At 33.8% G+C, this 17,537-nt stretch overlaps 1 protein-coding gene across 5 annotated transcripts in view; it reads left to right on the top strand.

Annotated features, from left to right (window-relative positions):
• Positions 1-16,709, top strand: part of LOC117327527 (carnitine O-palmitoyltransferase 1, liver isoform-like) — a 39,978-nt gene extending 23,269 nt beyond the window's left edge. For 3 of the 5 annotated variants that reach the window (XM_033884569.1, XM_033884572.1, XM_033884570.1), the window contains 8 exons: positions 208-233; positions 6,495-6,560; positions 9,957-10,041; positions 10,424-10,588; positions 11,189-11,323; positions 11,790-11,978; positions 13,016-13,186; positions 13,568-16,709. In XM_033884569.1, the coding sequence (XP_033740460.1) occupies positions 208-233; positions 6,495-6,560; positions 9,957-10,041; positions 10,424-10,588; positions 11,189-11,323; positions 11,790-11,978; positions 13,016-13,186; positions 13,568-13,642 (912 nt within the window). In that variant the 3' untranslated portion in view covers positions 13,643-16,709. Of the gene's footprint in view, positions 1-207; positions 234-6,494; positions 6,561-7,417; positions 7,481-9,956; positions 10,042-10,423; positions 10,589-11,188; positions 11,324-11,789; positions 11,979-13,015; positions 13,187-13,567 lie in introns of all 5 variants that reach the window. The other 2 variants (XM_033884571.1, XM_033884573.1) reach the window with 1 other exon arrangement.
• The last annotated feature ends 828 nt before the right edge of the window (positions 16,710-17,537 follow it).

The raw sequence follows: 17,537 nt of genomic DNA on the forward strand, positions 1-17,537 counted from the left end.
GGTAACCAGGTTATGTTACATAGCTGAATATTTACTTTGAGTTCAGCAGGGTCTTTGAGTTGTGGGAAATTGAGATAACCAGGTTTGACAGAAGTTTCTTGACAGGTATTTACCTGATAACATCTGTACTTCATTTCCAGACCATTGTAACTTCCCTTCTCTATTTTATCATTCTATTGATTTCATAATTGCTTGCTTTCTTTACAGATTGGTTTCAATGCAGAACATTCCTGGTAAGTGTTTCCACCTGATATTAGATTATTTAGTATACTCTATCGGTATATTGTATCATGCTGTACTGCCAGATCAGCACTTACTGTCACCTGTTTTCAAGTAGATCATTACAACAGCTAAGTCATTTTACTTTTAGTCTCCCTTTATCACTTTATTTCTATCAATTCTCATTCTTGATGCTGGTATTAAGGATTAACCAAGAGACCCATAGTCATGATACCAAAGCTGTTCAAGTGAATTATCTTGATGCACTTTCAAGGTCACAGAGGTCAAATGTGTTAAAATCTTCTAAATAACCAAGAGGCCCAGGTTCATAGCATTGGGACAGTGGCATGCTTGGATAATAGACTGAAAAGCTTGTTCATTTGAATGACCTTGACCTACATTCAAGGCCACACTAGTCAAATGTGTTAAATTCTTAATTTGAAAGCAAAAACATCAACTATCAATATGTATTTCAGAACTCATTAAGGGGTTAGGTACATGGGCCCATTGTTTAATATCTATATATACATGTCTACTTGAAAATTTGGTGAGTTTGATGTGGTCTGGCTACAATAATATATATTCTAATTTAAAATTGTTCCTGAAGTCAAAGTTTTTCTTGATTCTCATTCATTGCTATCGGAGTACTCTTAAGAAATTATCAAAAAATTTGTATTGTCATTGGCAAACAATTGTATATATCACTATTATTTAAAGTTGTATCTTCTGAATAAGTAATTCCAAAGTGTATTGCATTTTCTTTAAAGATCTGACATGAAAGATATACCATATATGTGTACATGTATAATCAATGATATTACTTTATCAGATTAAATTTATTAATTCTTTTCAGTGTATTTAAAATTCATTACTAATCTCTTAATTATCAGGATTATAAAGGTTTAATAAATACATGTATATCTGTAACTGTAAATAACTGGTAGACTTTAACTTAACAAATCATTCTCAAATATTATTGTAATTATACATTATGCATGTTACCATAATAAATCTGTGATCATTTTGCCTTTTTCCTCATTATATAAATGTGAAACAATTGTTGTCGTAGATTTCGTGTCTTTAGATTGTAGTACATGAGATTTGTTTGTGTCTCGCCAAGTTTGTTTACTGTCAGAACATTTAATAATTGATGAAAAATTGAAATCTAAAACTTTTGCTGTTTTTTTTCCTTCAATTGATAGTTGAACTATAATGACACATTTCATTTTATTCTTATTTCCAAACTTCATTGATTTTATAAAAACAGATTTAAGCGAACTACAGATTAATATGTCATCAATATCATCCCCATGAACATTAATAAATGTGATATTGCTGAGTAATATCTGTCATTTCTTGGTTAGAAAATTCATATTAAAGTCATGGGTCATTATATTGTAATATTTTGTATTTAATATATATATTGACCAATGAAAAAATTCTGCTAGTCATATATATACTGTCTTTTGGTCACACATGTTCTGTACCTCTTTTCGACCAGATTGACTTGACTTTGTATACATTACAATGTTGGCAGCATTCAGACCTTGGTGTGAGAACCCATACCTCTATCAGAATCCATATCCAGCGCCTGTTTCTTTTTCATGTAAAAATAAAGGAATCTAAAATACTTTTTATTGGAAATTTGAATTCATTGAAAAAGTACAAAGTACAAAATTTCTTAAAACCAAAAAAAGGCAATTACAGAACAAATACAGATGGGTGAAAAGAAAATATTATTTCAATGTTAAAGGGCTGCGCATGCATGGAAGATATTTGCTGATGGGTTGTCTGTTACAGATCATCTTGACTAGAAATACTTGTTTTCACAAATTTAGACTACATGTGACTTACAACATTAACACTATGAAATTACTGTGTGAATTACAGTTCTCTGTTGATATACAATTTCTTACCCATACTCACATTCTGTTGTCTGTATGTCGCTCCATTCTGATACCCATACGTTTATATTGATGTTTAGCTCACCTGCCCGAAGGGCAAGTGAGCTTATGCCGTGGTGCGGCGTCCGGCCGGCCGTCCGGCCGTCCGGCGTCAACTTTTTCATTCAAACAACTTCTTCTCAATAACCAAAAGGCCCAGGGACTTGATATTGGGCCTGTGGCATGCTGGGGTGAAGAGCGACAAAGTTTGTTCAAATAAATGACCTTGACCTTCATTCGAGGTCACATGAGTCAAATAGTCTATAATCTTCAAACGACTTCTTCTCAATAACCAAGAGGCCCAGGGCCTTGATATTGGGCCTGTGGCATGCTGGGGTGAAGAGCGACAAAGTTTGTTCAAATAAATGACCTTGACCTTCATTCAAGGTCACATGAGTCAAATAGGCTATAATCTTCAAACGACTTCTTCTCAATAACCAAGAGGCCCAGGGACTTGATATTGGGCCTGTAGCATGCTGGGGTGGAGGGCTACAAAGTTTGTTCAAATAAATGACCTTGGCCTTCAATTCAAGGTCACATGGGTCAAATAGGCTATAATCTTCAAACGACTTCTTCTCAATAACCAAGAGGCCCAGGGACTTGATATTGGGCCTGTAGCATTCTGGGGTGGAGGGCTACAAACTTTGTTCAAATAATTGACCTTGACCTTCATTCAAGGTCAATTGGGTCAAATAGGCTATAATCTTCAAACGACTTCTTCTCAATAACCAAGAGGCCCAGGGACTTGATATTGGGCCTGTAGCATGCTTGGGTGAAGGGCTACAAAGTTTTTTGAAATAAATGACCTTGACCTTCATTCAAGGTCACATGGGTCAAATAGGCTATAATCTTCAAACGACTTCTTCTCAATAACCAAGAGGCCCAGGGCCTTGATATTGGGCCTGTAGCATGCTAGGGTGAAGGGCTACAAAGTTTGTTCAAATAATTGACCTTGACCTTCATTCAAGGTCACATGGGTCAAATAGGCTATAATCTTCAAACGACTTCTTCTCAATAACCAAGAGGCCCAGGGACTTGATATTGGGCCTGTAGCATGCTGGGGTGAAGGGCTACAAAATTTGTTCAAATAAATGACCTTTACCTTCATTCAAGGTCACATGGGTCAAATAGGCTACAATCTTCAAACAACTTCTTCTCAATAACCAAGAGGCCCAGGGACTTGATATTAGGCTTTTTACATGCTAGGTTGAAGGGCTACCAATTTTGTTCAAATAAATGACCTTGACTTACATTGAAGGTCACAGGGGTGAAATCGGCTTAAATCTGTGAACAATAATTTTGCAGAGCCTGCAAGACCTGATATTAGGCCAATAGAATGCTGGAATGAAGGACTAGAAAATTTATTAATACGAATAAAACTCGCTAACTTTTGAATAAGGAGGTAATCAACATAGTATCTTTAGAAATGACCTCAATCAACTTCAATGTTGCTGTAGAGCCAGGTGAGCGATACAGGCCCATTGGGCCTCTTGTTTCTTGTAACATACTACTTATACAATGTACATGCATCATCCATATCAGACTTTAGTTTCATTTTCTGTAGAAATGTTTAATGTTGCTGTTCAATGTAAGTCCTTTCAATGTTCTAGATCACCTGTCACACAGATCAAAGTGAGCTGTAATGCAGGTGTCCATCCATTCCTTGAGTCAAAATTTCTTTTCAATGGTTGCCAGCTCCAGCTGTTACAATTTACACATATCAAGTTTTATCTGTCTATGACCGAATGTTGTTAATTTTTATATAGAATGAAAGTCCAGGATGTTCACCCTAAGATCATTGACATTCTCATCAAACACAGAGCATTTATATGTCATATTTGATACTTAGTCTACCGGTACCCTTCCCTTTACACACACACTTTGTTTTGCTCACCTGCCTGAGGAGCTATGTGTGGGGCAATGTACATGTCCATCCATCCGTTAGGTGTCAACTGTTCAAACAATTTCTTCTCAATAACCAACAGGCCCAGAGACCTGATATTGGGCCTGTAGCTTGCTTGGATGAAGGGCTACCAAGTTTGTTCAAATGAATCACCATGACCTATATTCACAGTGGTCAAATATGCTAAGTCTTTAAATGACTTCTTAGTAACCAAGGAACATAAAGACCTGATATTGGGCTTGTAGTATGCTGGGGTGAAGGGCTAACAAGTTTGTTTAGATCATTGACCTTGACCTTCATTCAAGGTCACAGGGGTCAAATAAACAACGATTTCTCAATGATCAAGAAACATGACACCTGCTATTGGGCCAGTAGTATGCTCGAATAAAAGGCTACAAAATTAATTTAAATGAATAAAATTAGCCTAACCAGATATTTGAATAAAGTAGTACATGTGTTATCAGCTTAATATCTGCATAAATGATCTAGATCAACTTCAAATTTGCATTAGAAGCAGGCGAAAGATACAAGCATTTTGGGCCTCTTGATACATTTACGCAATATGAAAGATTGAAAACTGAAGAAATACAATATCTTACCATTACTGTGCAACTTACACATGCTACATTATTTAGAAATGTGATGATGAAGACTTCACACTTTGGTACCAACATCAAGTCACAAAGATATGTTACGTCCCTTAATAATAAGTAAATTATAATTAACAGGCAATTCTTGTCCATTTTTCAATATTCAGTTGTTATTTTGTAATACAATGTATATATTTCGCTTTGAGTATTACTGGGTAATTTCCTTTCTCTGACCAATCACATGACCATGCAGTGGTATATCCCTACTCTGTTCTATATAATGATAAACTGTCATCTGTTCATGCCTGTGTGTACATCTGCCTATCATATACTTGATGTTGCGCTGCTGCATGGCTTGGAAATTGTTTTTGAACATTGTTGTTCACTTGCATATAAATGGTAAAAAATACTTTTTTTGCAAGAATTGTTTTTGTTATTGATTGCTCTCACTTTATAAAAACAATTAGATGGTATGGCAAGTGTGACTACCCTGGTATTTATACTGGATCCTGTACGTGTTGCATGGTATACCAGGTAACCTGATCTGTTAAAAAAAAAAAAAATAGTGGATAGTTAGTGATGTCAAATGTGTTGGAACAGAGTCTACATTTATTAATACATTGTACAGGTACTTGATTCTTAATTATATTGTACCGTCAGATTAAGATCATAACACCTTGTCACTTTTATTAATAGGTTTTGCGTATCAGATTTTCTCTTTTATTATTAATTTGCTGACGGTGATGTAAACAAAACACTAGTAACAGAAGTCCAGCATGTTTGCAGTATGTGTCCTCTTAATTCAGGAAAAACCAAATTTCTGTTTTGTTCAGGAAAATGAGCCTAGACCAAACTTTAGCTAAGGGAAGGATTTGATACATAGCAAGACCCGCATTGAAAAGCTTTAGTGTGACATACAATGATGGTGATTTAATCTGATTTTGTACAAGGAATTATATTTGAGCCAAAAGAAATGTACAGGATTTTGCTGAAGGTTAAAGATGAAAATGAAAATTCCTTGACAGTTATGATAGGTCGCACCAACAAAATGATTTTGAATTTTAGCTGTTTTGGAAAACACAAGGTTTAAATAGTGATTGGCAGTTTTTGTGCAAAATTGTCCAGTAGATTTTGTATTGTGTGTAAAGATAGTGTGTACAGCAGTAAGTTGTTGTTTTGAACAGTTAGTGATAGTATTTCATGGTGTTATAAAGTGATATTAGTCAGATGTTTTACAAGGTTGGTAAAGTTTAATTAATTGTATTATATTTTTATTACTATTATGATATATATCATGGTCCTTTATTTATGGAACAGTTAATATTAATTACCTAGATACTGTTTCAAGATGTTCCCATAACTTAACAAGTGCCTGTAAACCTGTATCTAAGTGTGAAAAAGTTGGTATGGTGTCGTAAAACACCATCAACATAACTGTAATGCATTTAGCTATATATCGGATGGGCACCTGTCAATTTATGGAAACATTGTAAAACAACACCCTGTTTGTGTCTAAATTATTTTTAAAAAATGACGATAAAATATTTTGGGATTAATCATCAATTGAAATTTGAAATGCACGATACAGTGATTTGTCAGATGGGACCATTTGGGGATCAATTTTAATCTAACAATTTTCGACAACATTTATTTATATATTTAAGAATTTGTACTTCTAAAATGGCTGTTTGTTCAGTATTGTGTGAGGGATGATCACTTGTAGCTTTTCATATATACAGCTAGACTCAGTATATGTAGGTATTGGTGTGTGGCTAGTGTTGACAAAGTAAGGGTATGATTGGTGCCACCAGACTGATGTGCAGATCTTAATTACTACAGGGCTGATGCACCCATCATGGCCCATCTGTGGGAGTATGCCACTATTGAGGACAAGTTCAAGTTTGGGTATGCCATGTATCGCACTGCCACACCTGTTCCCGCAGTCTAACCTTGTTTTTGCTACTGTCTCTATCTTCTTACTCCTTTTATACAGCATCCTCAACATCTTCCCAGATAATTTACTGACCCATTTTAACATCTATTGACATTGAAATTGAAGATATGTAGTTTTCTTATAATCCTAAAATCCATTTTTTTTTTCAAAAGTTACGTAATTTTTAAAAGGGTCCATGATGGAGATATTGACTTAAAATTTGATTATTTGAGTGAAACATCTGAGCATCGATGTTGAAGATGACTGAAGGTTTTGTTAGTATCACCTGCTTGCTATATACTAACCCCTTTTGGGTAGTTGTGTGGCGTAAGACTGAATGGAGCTAGTGCATATCTAGGCTGCATCCATTTGTGTTGGGGTGGCTAAATATTTAGCTAACAGCTTGTCCAATACAGCTATGATGTTACAGCGATATTCTAATGATGCAAATTAGTAATAATAATGTAAAATTAATAATGCTTGAAGTTATGCTTTTATTCGATTTGTAAATTTAGATTTAAATCTCCTCCAACATTCGGTACATTTTCTCCGATCTGAGGATCTTTAGATCTTGGATATCATTATGTGAGATCATGAAATAGTGTAATTTCATTGTCATTGGAACAGCTGTGTGCTTATTCTTCATTTAGTATTTTATTCCAGCCTTCAGATTTTTTATTGTTGTCACTGCATGAACTAATACCTAAAATAACATTTTTTGTAGCTTGACAAAATCATGGCCTCAGTTTTGTATTGATGGTTACTGCTAACCTTACTGTGTAATATCATGTTCTCTCTGTACCTTCATATAACTATATATACACAACAGGGCCGACGCACCTGTCATGGGCCATCTCTGGGAGGTATCAACGGCAGACGATCGCAGTCTTGGGTAATACACATATCCTCATCTATAATGACCTCGCTAACACAAAAATATGGGTAGTATGGTTTGGACTCCAGTATGGGAGGGGGTAATGTTTTACATGGATAATGAATTAATAGTAGATTGGTGGTGAAAATGTATGGTAATAATGATTCCAGTGATGGATGTTGCACACTGGGTGATTTAGGTCCTAAGGTTACTATTGCTCAATATAGAAGGTGTGTGGATTTATGTAATAAATGAATTGATTGGTCCATAGTAGCTATGATACGTTAGCTAATGCTTAGTGAATTTGATGGTTAAAGGATAATAAAGGATATGATGAATACTGAAATACAAGTCTTCAGGTGCAGGGTGACTATAATTTGCTTGGCGGGTTGCAATACCATGCCTAATTAGAATATGATCTTTGATTTGGTTTTGGATTCAGTTTTCTTTTGAATGAATTGGTTGCATAATCTTTATTTTGGAAATCAATTTACACAAAAATTTTTGTTGTGGAAAAAATAGGATGACCTTTTTTTGGTTCCAATATTGCAAACAGATTTGTCCAAAGCCTTTTGGGGGTTAAATCTTTAAACAGCCAATGTAACAAATACCTTAATGATACTAAAACTTATTAATACTAATGAATTGAAGATGCATTATTTGCTCACAGTTTGTTTCTCTCACACAAAATGGTAGTTTCACTTATATTGGCCATGGTGTGTTAACTAAAACTTTGGGGCAATTTTGACAATATTATTTAACGTTATATGGGGAAAACAGTTTTGTACACAGACTTGCATTTTCAAGATTGTAAAATTCTTTAAGGTACTGTAGTGATACTTGAAACATTCATTCTTTTATTGAATTTGATGTTTTCTTCTCAGATACATGTTTTAAAAAACACTTAATTGTAAAAGGTTAAGAGTTTGATGGTAAATGTATATTTTACCATTTAGACATTTGGTTAATGAATCATATTCTACAAATCGGTATTCCCACATTGATATAGTAACATAACGAATACAAACTGGGTTTTCAGTTGCTAATCATCTAATGAGGTTTTTTCACCCTACCTTAAAATCCTTCATTATTTTTCATGAAGGTGAGTTTAACTTCTTAAAAAAGCAAACTAATACTTGTTTTCATACATCCTTAAATATGCAGATCATCCTAAATTAAGGTCAGCAAGCTTTTTATATTCAATGTAGATACCTGGTATATCAATATCATATGGATTTTACATACAAAAACACACTAGATTTTTTCATTACTGTATATAACTAAAGCTATCAACAGTCACTGTGGAACTTACCATATGACTAAGGAGTGAAGAATGTTTCAAGGAATATTTGGAATATTCAGGGTTGAAAAAAATCAGACTTAACAGCTATTGTTGAAAACAGACTACTGAGTTGCATTTGTTAATTACTACTAGTATACTTATTAACTAAGCTATCAGAAATGTGTTGGAAGTAACATATGGTACATTTACATACTGTATATATAATTTAGTTCATCTATTGTTTACCTGGATTAAGAAGCTGTGATAGCCCTCGTCACCATGTGTCTTGATCCAATATTCAGACAACAGTCCACCATCATGGCTAAGTATTAATTAAAAGGTGGTCAAGCTAGTCCAAAATTATGGTTTTAACATTATTGTGACTTTTCTCTCAACAATAAGTGGAGTCTGTGCAGTCATATGATCCCTTAACCACACAGTTGTTCTCATTTTGTTTTGAAGATTCCTAAGTAGAATGAATTCAGGATATTAAATTGCTAGATTCCATAGAGGAATATATATAGGGTGTATAATTACTATTTTGTTACATTTATTACCGTATGTTACTTGCAGAGCAATGAAATACTTCATGCTAGATCATGTTGGTAAAGCTTTAGTTGATAGATTTGGTATGATTTGCCCTATTTTGTGCTGGGGACTGTTTATAGAGCCAAATGTAACATATTATCACATTTAGAAAACTGCTGATATAACAGCATATAATGCAATATGTACCTAATGTATACTTATTATATATATTCCTTTTCACTATCAATTAATGACGCTGATATCAATCAGTTATGTTATCCAGAAAATATACAAATATAGAAATTATGTATTTTGTATAAATTAATCATATACACTGCTAATACATTGTATATAACAAAGCTAGAATTAATTTTAACATTAAAACGTCAGAATAATCATGGACACAAATTTTAATTAATCCTGAAATTTAATTAATCCTGCTGATCATTTGTCCCATTCATCTACAGATAAAACAAAATGTTCTGAGATTTTTTTGTTGGTTCCTAATTTACAATTACGTTTCCTTTAAAGGCATTTTCCATTAATTCAGAAAATTGTAATATTAAAATATGTTGACTTTGTTAAGTATTTGAATAAAGTCAAATAGAAATTTTATCATAATGTCATGTCATTGACAATCTTAAGTGTTAAATATTGCTAAATTACAATGATTTGTGTTGACAGATACACAGAAGATGGTCACACAAAGGGAGAGCCTGAAGTGCCACCACCCAACCCTATTCGCCTAGAGTGGGAGCTCCCCAAACCTGTATGTATAATTGGCATGGATGACTCAACAGTAAACATTCTTGATAAAGTTAAAATTATTCAAATGTTAATCTCTGCAAAACACTTAATTTTATTAATACATATAAATATTTAAAAGACTGTTTTCAGTTGACTGAATTTTAATCAAACTGACTATGATTAAATTCAAGAAAGTTTATATTCTAATAGATATTCATCAACAATTAGATTATTGATATCGCAAAAACTAAGGTGAAAGTGTGTAGTGCACAAAAAGGCAATTTCTTTCAATTTTGATTTGAAATAAATGTATATTTTCTGAAACATCTTCATTGCTCTTTGTTTTATATCAATATCTTAATATGCATTAATTATTGTATCTAATAGCCGAGCTTTTGTTGTAGTGTATTGCTGTGATAGAGAACAGCCTAGAAGTGGCCAAACAGCTTCTTAATGACGTAGACCTCCATATCATCATGCATAATTCATATGGCAAGGGATTTATGAAGACTTGTAAAGTCAGCCCTGATGCCTACCTTCAGATGGCTCTCCAACTGGCCTACTACAGGGTAAATAAGTTTATAGAATACAGAGTATCTAACATGCATGTTCGTGCAATATAGCAGGTAATGCTGTTTCTAATTAACAAATCAAGTGAGGGGCTAAATTACACGTACAGTTGAAAAAGAATAGATGTCCAGTATAAGGTATGTTGAATAGTGTTAAATGTATAATCTTTTTGTCATACAATTCAAGAAACATGCTTACAAATATATTTTTCAATGCTACTAATAATGGTCTTTTTTTTTCATTTATAAAAAATATGTTTTGATCATTATTTTGTGTTTATTTTGAACAGCTTATTTTAGTCTTTTTCATACATTTTACACCAGATAAACTAACACACAGTCCAAATTATATTCCTGTAAACCTACTAATGTTTGCAGCTATAAGTGTTTAGCTTTACCAAATCAGAAAAGTTTATTGCTGTTTAATTTTGGATTCCCAGTTAATATTTATATTTTCTGACACTAAGAAGCATGTGTGCTGCTATATATAAGTTTTCATGGAATTAATGTACATGACAAAAGTATGTTAACTTATATTTCACTTTCAAGTATGTAAAGGAACAGCAAGCTAATTTGGTATATGTATTTTTCAAATGACAGACTGCCCAGAAATTCTGCCTGACATATGAATCAAGCATGACCAGACTGTACAAGGAGGGGCGTACAGAGACTGTCCGATCGTGTACCAATGAGTCTTGTGAGTTTGTCCGATCTATGGATGACCCAAGCAAAACTGTAAGTGTGAAAAGTGTATGGTTTTATGGTAAATTAAGGATCAAGGCATTCTAACCTAGAAAATCAAAAATAAAGGTTCTGTCTTAAAATTGTCATAATAACGTTAGAATTTATTTAGTGTTTCTTGATGATTGTGTCTGTTGATACTCTGGAGGATGCTGGAAGAAAATGGTAGATTAAATGTCTTATCTGTATCAAAAATTGCTGACATACATTTGATCAGTATACCTTTTTTAAAAGTAAACAAATCACAGTAGGAATATAGACTTATCACATACTTACCAATCTCCCTATTTGGAAGGGAAAATCCTGATTATAAACTCTTAACCTAGACATGAATTACATGACATGAAATATCCTAAATTTAGACACAAATTGTTGGACCACGCTATGCCCTATATTTAGACATGAATTAATGGTGATACCCTTAATCTAGTCTTGACTTAAAAGTGAGATTTGTGTCCAGGATGCTGAGAGAATAAAGCTGATGAAGGCAGCAGCAGAAATGCACCAGAAGGGCTACAGAGATGCCATGACAGGCAAAGGCATCGATCGGCACCTCTTCTGCATGTATGTGGTATCCAAGTACCTGGGTACAGACTCTCCCTTCCTGTCAGAGGTGCTCAGTGAACCGTGGAGACTTTCAACCAGTCAGGTAAAGCAACCAGCATGGTACAGTTACTCACAGCAAAGGAAAGACAATGTATATTTTTATCAGGAGTATCTTCCATTTGTCTGTCCACACTCATCTTCGCTAGCCAAGGCTTCTGATTACGTTACACTCCACGAACCCTTGGCGGATATAGTCGTGTTCAAACCGTCGGGCCCTGGAATCCCAGGGCACCCAATCAAATCGCGTTTTACATTCTGGCTTGGTTTCGCAGTAAACAAAAAATGCGGCACCCAGTACAGAGCTACATTGCCGACTATGTCATGGCATTTTACCTAAATACAAAAATCACAATCTTTGGGGGAACATTCGCAGTGTTTGATCAATTCATATAAGTCATTGATCACATATCTCATCGAAATGACACCAAACCTCGATGTGTGTTTGTAAACATCACCGATGAAGTAAATCGGTAACGCTTGTTTTGGTTGGTCGAAAATTTCATGCGTGAAGGGTGGTAATTTCGAATCACCGCTAGAGGGCCAGAACTGACGCCTATATCTGCCAAGGGTTCGTGGAGTGTAACGTAATCAGAAGCCTTGGCTAGCGAAGATGGTCCACACTTAGATTTTCCAGACTATATCTCTAACACTACTTTTCACTGGAAGTTCATACTTGGGGCATGGGTTCACCTTGGTGATGCAGTGTGTCATGTACCAAAATTTGGCCGTTCCGACTTTCATTTTGACCTTGACTTATATCAAAGGAAAAGCTTTCCAGCCTCTATCTCCAAAACTGCTTGTCACTAAAACTTCATACTTTGTGCACGAGTTCATCTAGGTTAGGTCATGTATAAGAAGGAGATGATTCTTACCCACATTTTGACCATTGACCTACATCCAGGGAGAACTGTGATTTGCCAAAATGTTTTGTTTTATCAACAACTAACAGAAAAGATGAGGTGCTTGTGATGACCTGTGCAGTTGACTTCACCTAACTGACTACAGCTGATTCTTTCTTCATATAAACAGAATAGCTTATGGCTGAATAAGAATTTGTTATTTTGTCTTTATAACTTACAGACTCCCCACCAGCAGACCAACAAGTTAGATTTGGTGAAACATCCAGAACACATATCAGCAGGAGGTGGTTTTGGTCCAGTTGCTGATGATGGATACGGTGTGTCCTATATTGTAGCAGGAGAGGACGTCATCTTCTTCCATGTATCATGTAAAGTGTCCTGCCCCACCACGGTATGTCTTTACCATAAACTTTATTTATCAAATCATACACATTTTATTTACCAGTGTTTTATATTTTAGAAGTAATTGTGTAAGTAAACTGACCTCTGGTAAAATATCAATGGTCTACTAAAAGGCTGTATATATGTTAATCAGAAAAGTTAAAACTTAATAATATTTAAACTTTTAAATGTGGTTGTATCTGGCCAATTAGCATTTCCATTCACAAATGATTCTGTTAAAAAAGTATCATTCTTTCTTCAGTGAAGTAATAATCAGAGAGAGAGAGAGCGAGAGAGAAAAAAAAAACATTTTAGAAAGTACTTGTATTCTTTAGAAAGTATATAAATTTTATAAATACTGATTAAAAAATGTCTTAATGTCTTCTTACAGGACTCCAAAAAGTTTGGAAACAGCATCAATCAGGCTATGCAAGATATCAAGAGCATGTTCTGTAACACTCGGTGATGTTAGTTTATATTTAGTTAGATTCAATGTTCTGTGTGGTCAGGTCCAACAACATATCCATCAAACCCACCAACGACTGTGTGAAATCTACCAGTGAGAAAGAGAAGTCTATGAACAGTTGATCTGTGGTATTCCATTCTCCACTGATCTGGTTCTCCTGTCAATATCAGGCTCATTTCTTTTAGGGTTTTTTGATTTCAGGACCAGTCTGTTGTTTTTGCAATTGAAGGATTGTTTAACCAAATTTTAGATACCAGAATACTATAATAAGAAAGAACTTTTATAAAGTATTCCATCAATGACATCTTGTGTTGGCAGAAATGTGTACAAGGCTGTATCTGATGATATCTGTAACTATAAAGGCTGCATTTGTAGAGTTGGTTGTTTTACACATGATCTGGTATTAGAACTGGAATTGGTTAAACATCTGCAGACTGTGGTAATGTTATTCCACTTGATGATTTGACTTATATATGTACGTTGATTTGAATAACGAGTGCATTTTATGTAAATATGTTTTTAGAAATTATTTATGTTTTTGTTTGGTTTATATAAAGACCAATTAGTGTGGGTTTAACTAATTATATAGACCAATTCACCAAAACATCTTTACATTTTTTTCACATAATAAAGATTGAATATAGGACCAAAGCAAAAACGCTTTTCTTTAAGAATCAGTTGTTTTTTTAAAAAATGCTTTAGTCTAACTTCCCCCTTTTTGATTCCATTCCTTTAATCTTCCTACTGCTTTAAAAAAATATTTATTTTTTGATATTTAAGTTGTAAATCCCAGTATCCCTGACAAGTTCAGAGATATTTTAGGAAAAGCTACAGGTGATGAACGTTGTGTATGTATAATGCAAACAAAAACAGCTTTGTTGTTATTTATTCACTGTAATCTGTGTTCCTTTCTTTCACTGTTGACTGGTTTGGTTTGATTATCTCATCGAACATGACAATACAACAAATGTTAGTTTAATAACAAAAGTACTTTATCACTGTTTGTGTGTTTGTGAATACTCGTTTTTAAACTGGCACATGGGAGGAGTTAAATACCATACAACCCTTATATATCTATTGTATGTACAGGTGCCATACACATTTGTGAGTATATTACACTTCGATAATGTTTTCTTTTTCCTCAGTCTATTAAAATACATTTTCCTGAGCTCAATATGTTAATATTAAACAATGAGTTTAATGAGTGTGTTGTAACTTTCAAAGACTAAAGAATGAAAACGAAAGATTTGCATTTATATTTTTTTTTGTCTTTTTTTTTTGTCTTTGTGTGAAAATGTTCAAATAAGTTAAGTTTTCATTGTCTTTATGAAATTTTACACAACTGCTTTCTAAGTGATACATCTGTTCAGACATGTGATATTTTGTTGTACATACGCTTTTACACTTTTAGGCCTCTGAGCATTTCTATAAAGTTATGTTTGAATTTTTGATAATCTGTCTACTAGTTTTAATGTTTTAATGTTGGTTAATGCAGTAGATTTAATAAGTATTGTAAAAGGCAGATTTCAGGTAAATTACAATAATACTGATAATTATACCACCAATCAACACCGTTTTGAACTTATGGCAATTATACCACTGCACCATATGTGTACCTGGGTACATTTCTGGTCTTTTTGTCAAGTATAGAGGAACCATTTGTTATTTTTCGAAGCATAATCAATGCAAATTGTATTTAAGTTTAGAATTTAGTATAAATCTCCTGTCCATTCTCCACTTCATGTTTGTTATATGTTAATTGATGAGCTGAAAAGCTTAAGAGTAAAGAAACAGTAAGAGAATTTGACAAATATTTAACATGTGTGCAGTGTCGTGTGTGGTGTTAGAAGAATAACAGTTAATGTTTATTAGTATTTTATGAAGTGTTAAGCACAGTTATACTGTACACTATATCGTACATGTATACATGTTTTGTCACGGTTTTGTCTTTTTCAAATAAGAAAGCAATAAAATAACGGAAAAAAATCTTGACAGCAAGGTATTACTGTCTTGTGGGTAACTAGGTTTAGTTGTAGTTGGGGTTAGGTAAGGTAAACTGCATTTTTTTTGCTTAATATGTTCATTGCAACTTTAAACAAACTTGAAAAAAAATATGCAATAAAAAAGATGAGTTTTCTGTTCATGTATTAAATGTTGGGTCTTAGTGAGAAATGTTGATAAATTGTACAGAGATTGATAGAACAATGCCACATGTATGGATCACAAGTTATTTTCCTAAAGGTCGGCTGCTGTATACAAAAATTACTATTTACTATTAATGTGTCTGTACAGTAGCTGACTCATGAAAGTAAGTTGTGACAAGTATCTGTGAAAAATGCTAGTTAGCTTTTATTGTTACATATCTTGTTTTCATATCGATGGTTATTATTTATTGACAATCTATCTGAAAAAATCTTAATTTTACAACCAAGATCAGAGAGAAATTGTTCACCAACCATTTTACTCCTAGTAGACAAAATAAGTTTTGATAGAATAAACAAAAGTAAAGCAGATTTTTGGGGAGTTCCATGAAAACCAAAAATGAATGATTTAAGTTTATGTTTGATTATTAACTTTCTGCTGTTATGTGTGTATTTTTACTTTGTTTCTATTATATACAGAATATACTGCTAGAAATTTAATGCTGCGGATATTTATGACAAAGAGAAAAGTGGAATCATTTGTTTTGGAAGTTTCAGATATAAGGTGATGGACAAATACAGTGTGGATATGTGTAGAAATTTGCTAGTATATTTACAAAAAGAAAACAGTTTCAAGGGGAGATAACCCATGTGTACATAATCTGGATGCGAGATGAAAATTTCTAAAACACTAATAGTTACAAAAGCATATTAATATTTGCAGTCCTGCTGGTAACTCCCCAGATATTCAGGCTGTATACTGATGGTCTGTACTCAGGTTTTTTTATTTTCCCTCTTGCACATTCTGTTATTGCTTTAAGAGATTTTAGTTGTTGCATATATATAGACATTCAGGGAATTTTCATTGAACATTTCTGATGTCAAAGACCATTTTAAATAAGAAATAAATATCCATTGTTTATGATGATAATTTTGTTGTTGTTTTTTAGGACAAAGATTCATTGTGTATTCACTAGCTTGTCCCCTGATATAAAAGTTTACTCTGTACTCTAACATCTAACATGGGAGGCATGTGATAATAGTGTCATTTTATTTCTTTGCTAAATTAATTTGATGATTTATCAAATAGTCACTTATATTTCCTATTGTCTATGTTCAGCTAGGCAATTTGACAACAGTGACCACCAAATAACTGAAGTACATTTAAAAGTACCTTTAGGAGGAAAATCATTTTCTTAGTTGGAAAAATATTGGTCTCAACTCAACAACCCACAGTGAAATTGAATCATACTCTTTGTACCAGATATATTTCCCTCATTCGATCTTTGACCTAAAATCTTTTCCGCAAATATCTGCCGAAGACTCCGTTAAAATAACTTAAGTACATTTACAACAGTGTAAAGTACGTTTAAACCTGAGCATAGCTCGGTGATCTTTTCCGATCTGCCTTTGTCTGTGGTCGTCCATCGTCCATCGTCAGTTAAAATTTCCCATTTTCGACTTCTTAAAAACTCCTGAACAACCTGATGAAATTATGCAGAAAGCTTCCTTGTCTAAAGGTCTACATAAAGTGTAAATTGTATGGTTCCTTCCTCCCAGGGGCCTTAAGGGTGGCCAAAAGGGGTGAGGTTGTATTTCAAAAATCTTCTCAAGACCCAGATATGGCAGAATGGTATAATATTCATGGATGGAAGGTTCTTTGGTGCTTTATTTCATGGCCCCTTGGTGTCACATTCCCCCTACGAAGGCAGTAAATTGTACTATAGTTTATACATGTATAGGAAACTGGCATA

The sequence above is a fragment of the Pecten maximus genome, chromosome 5 (genome assembly GCF_902652985.1).
Source record: "Pecten maximus chromosome 5, xPecMax1.1, whole genome shotgun sequence".
In the NCBI taxonomy this organism is placed as follows: Eukaryota; Metazoa; Mollusca; class Bivalvia; order Pectinida; family Pectinidae; genus Pecten; species Pecten maximus.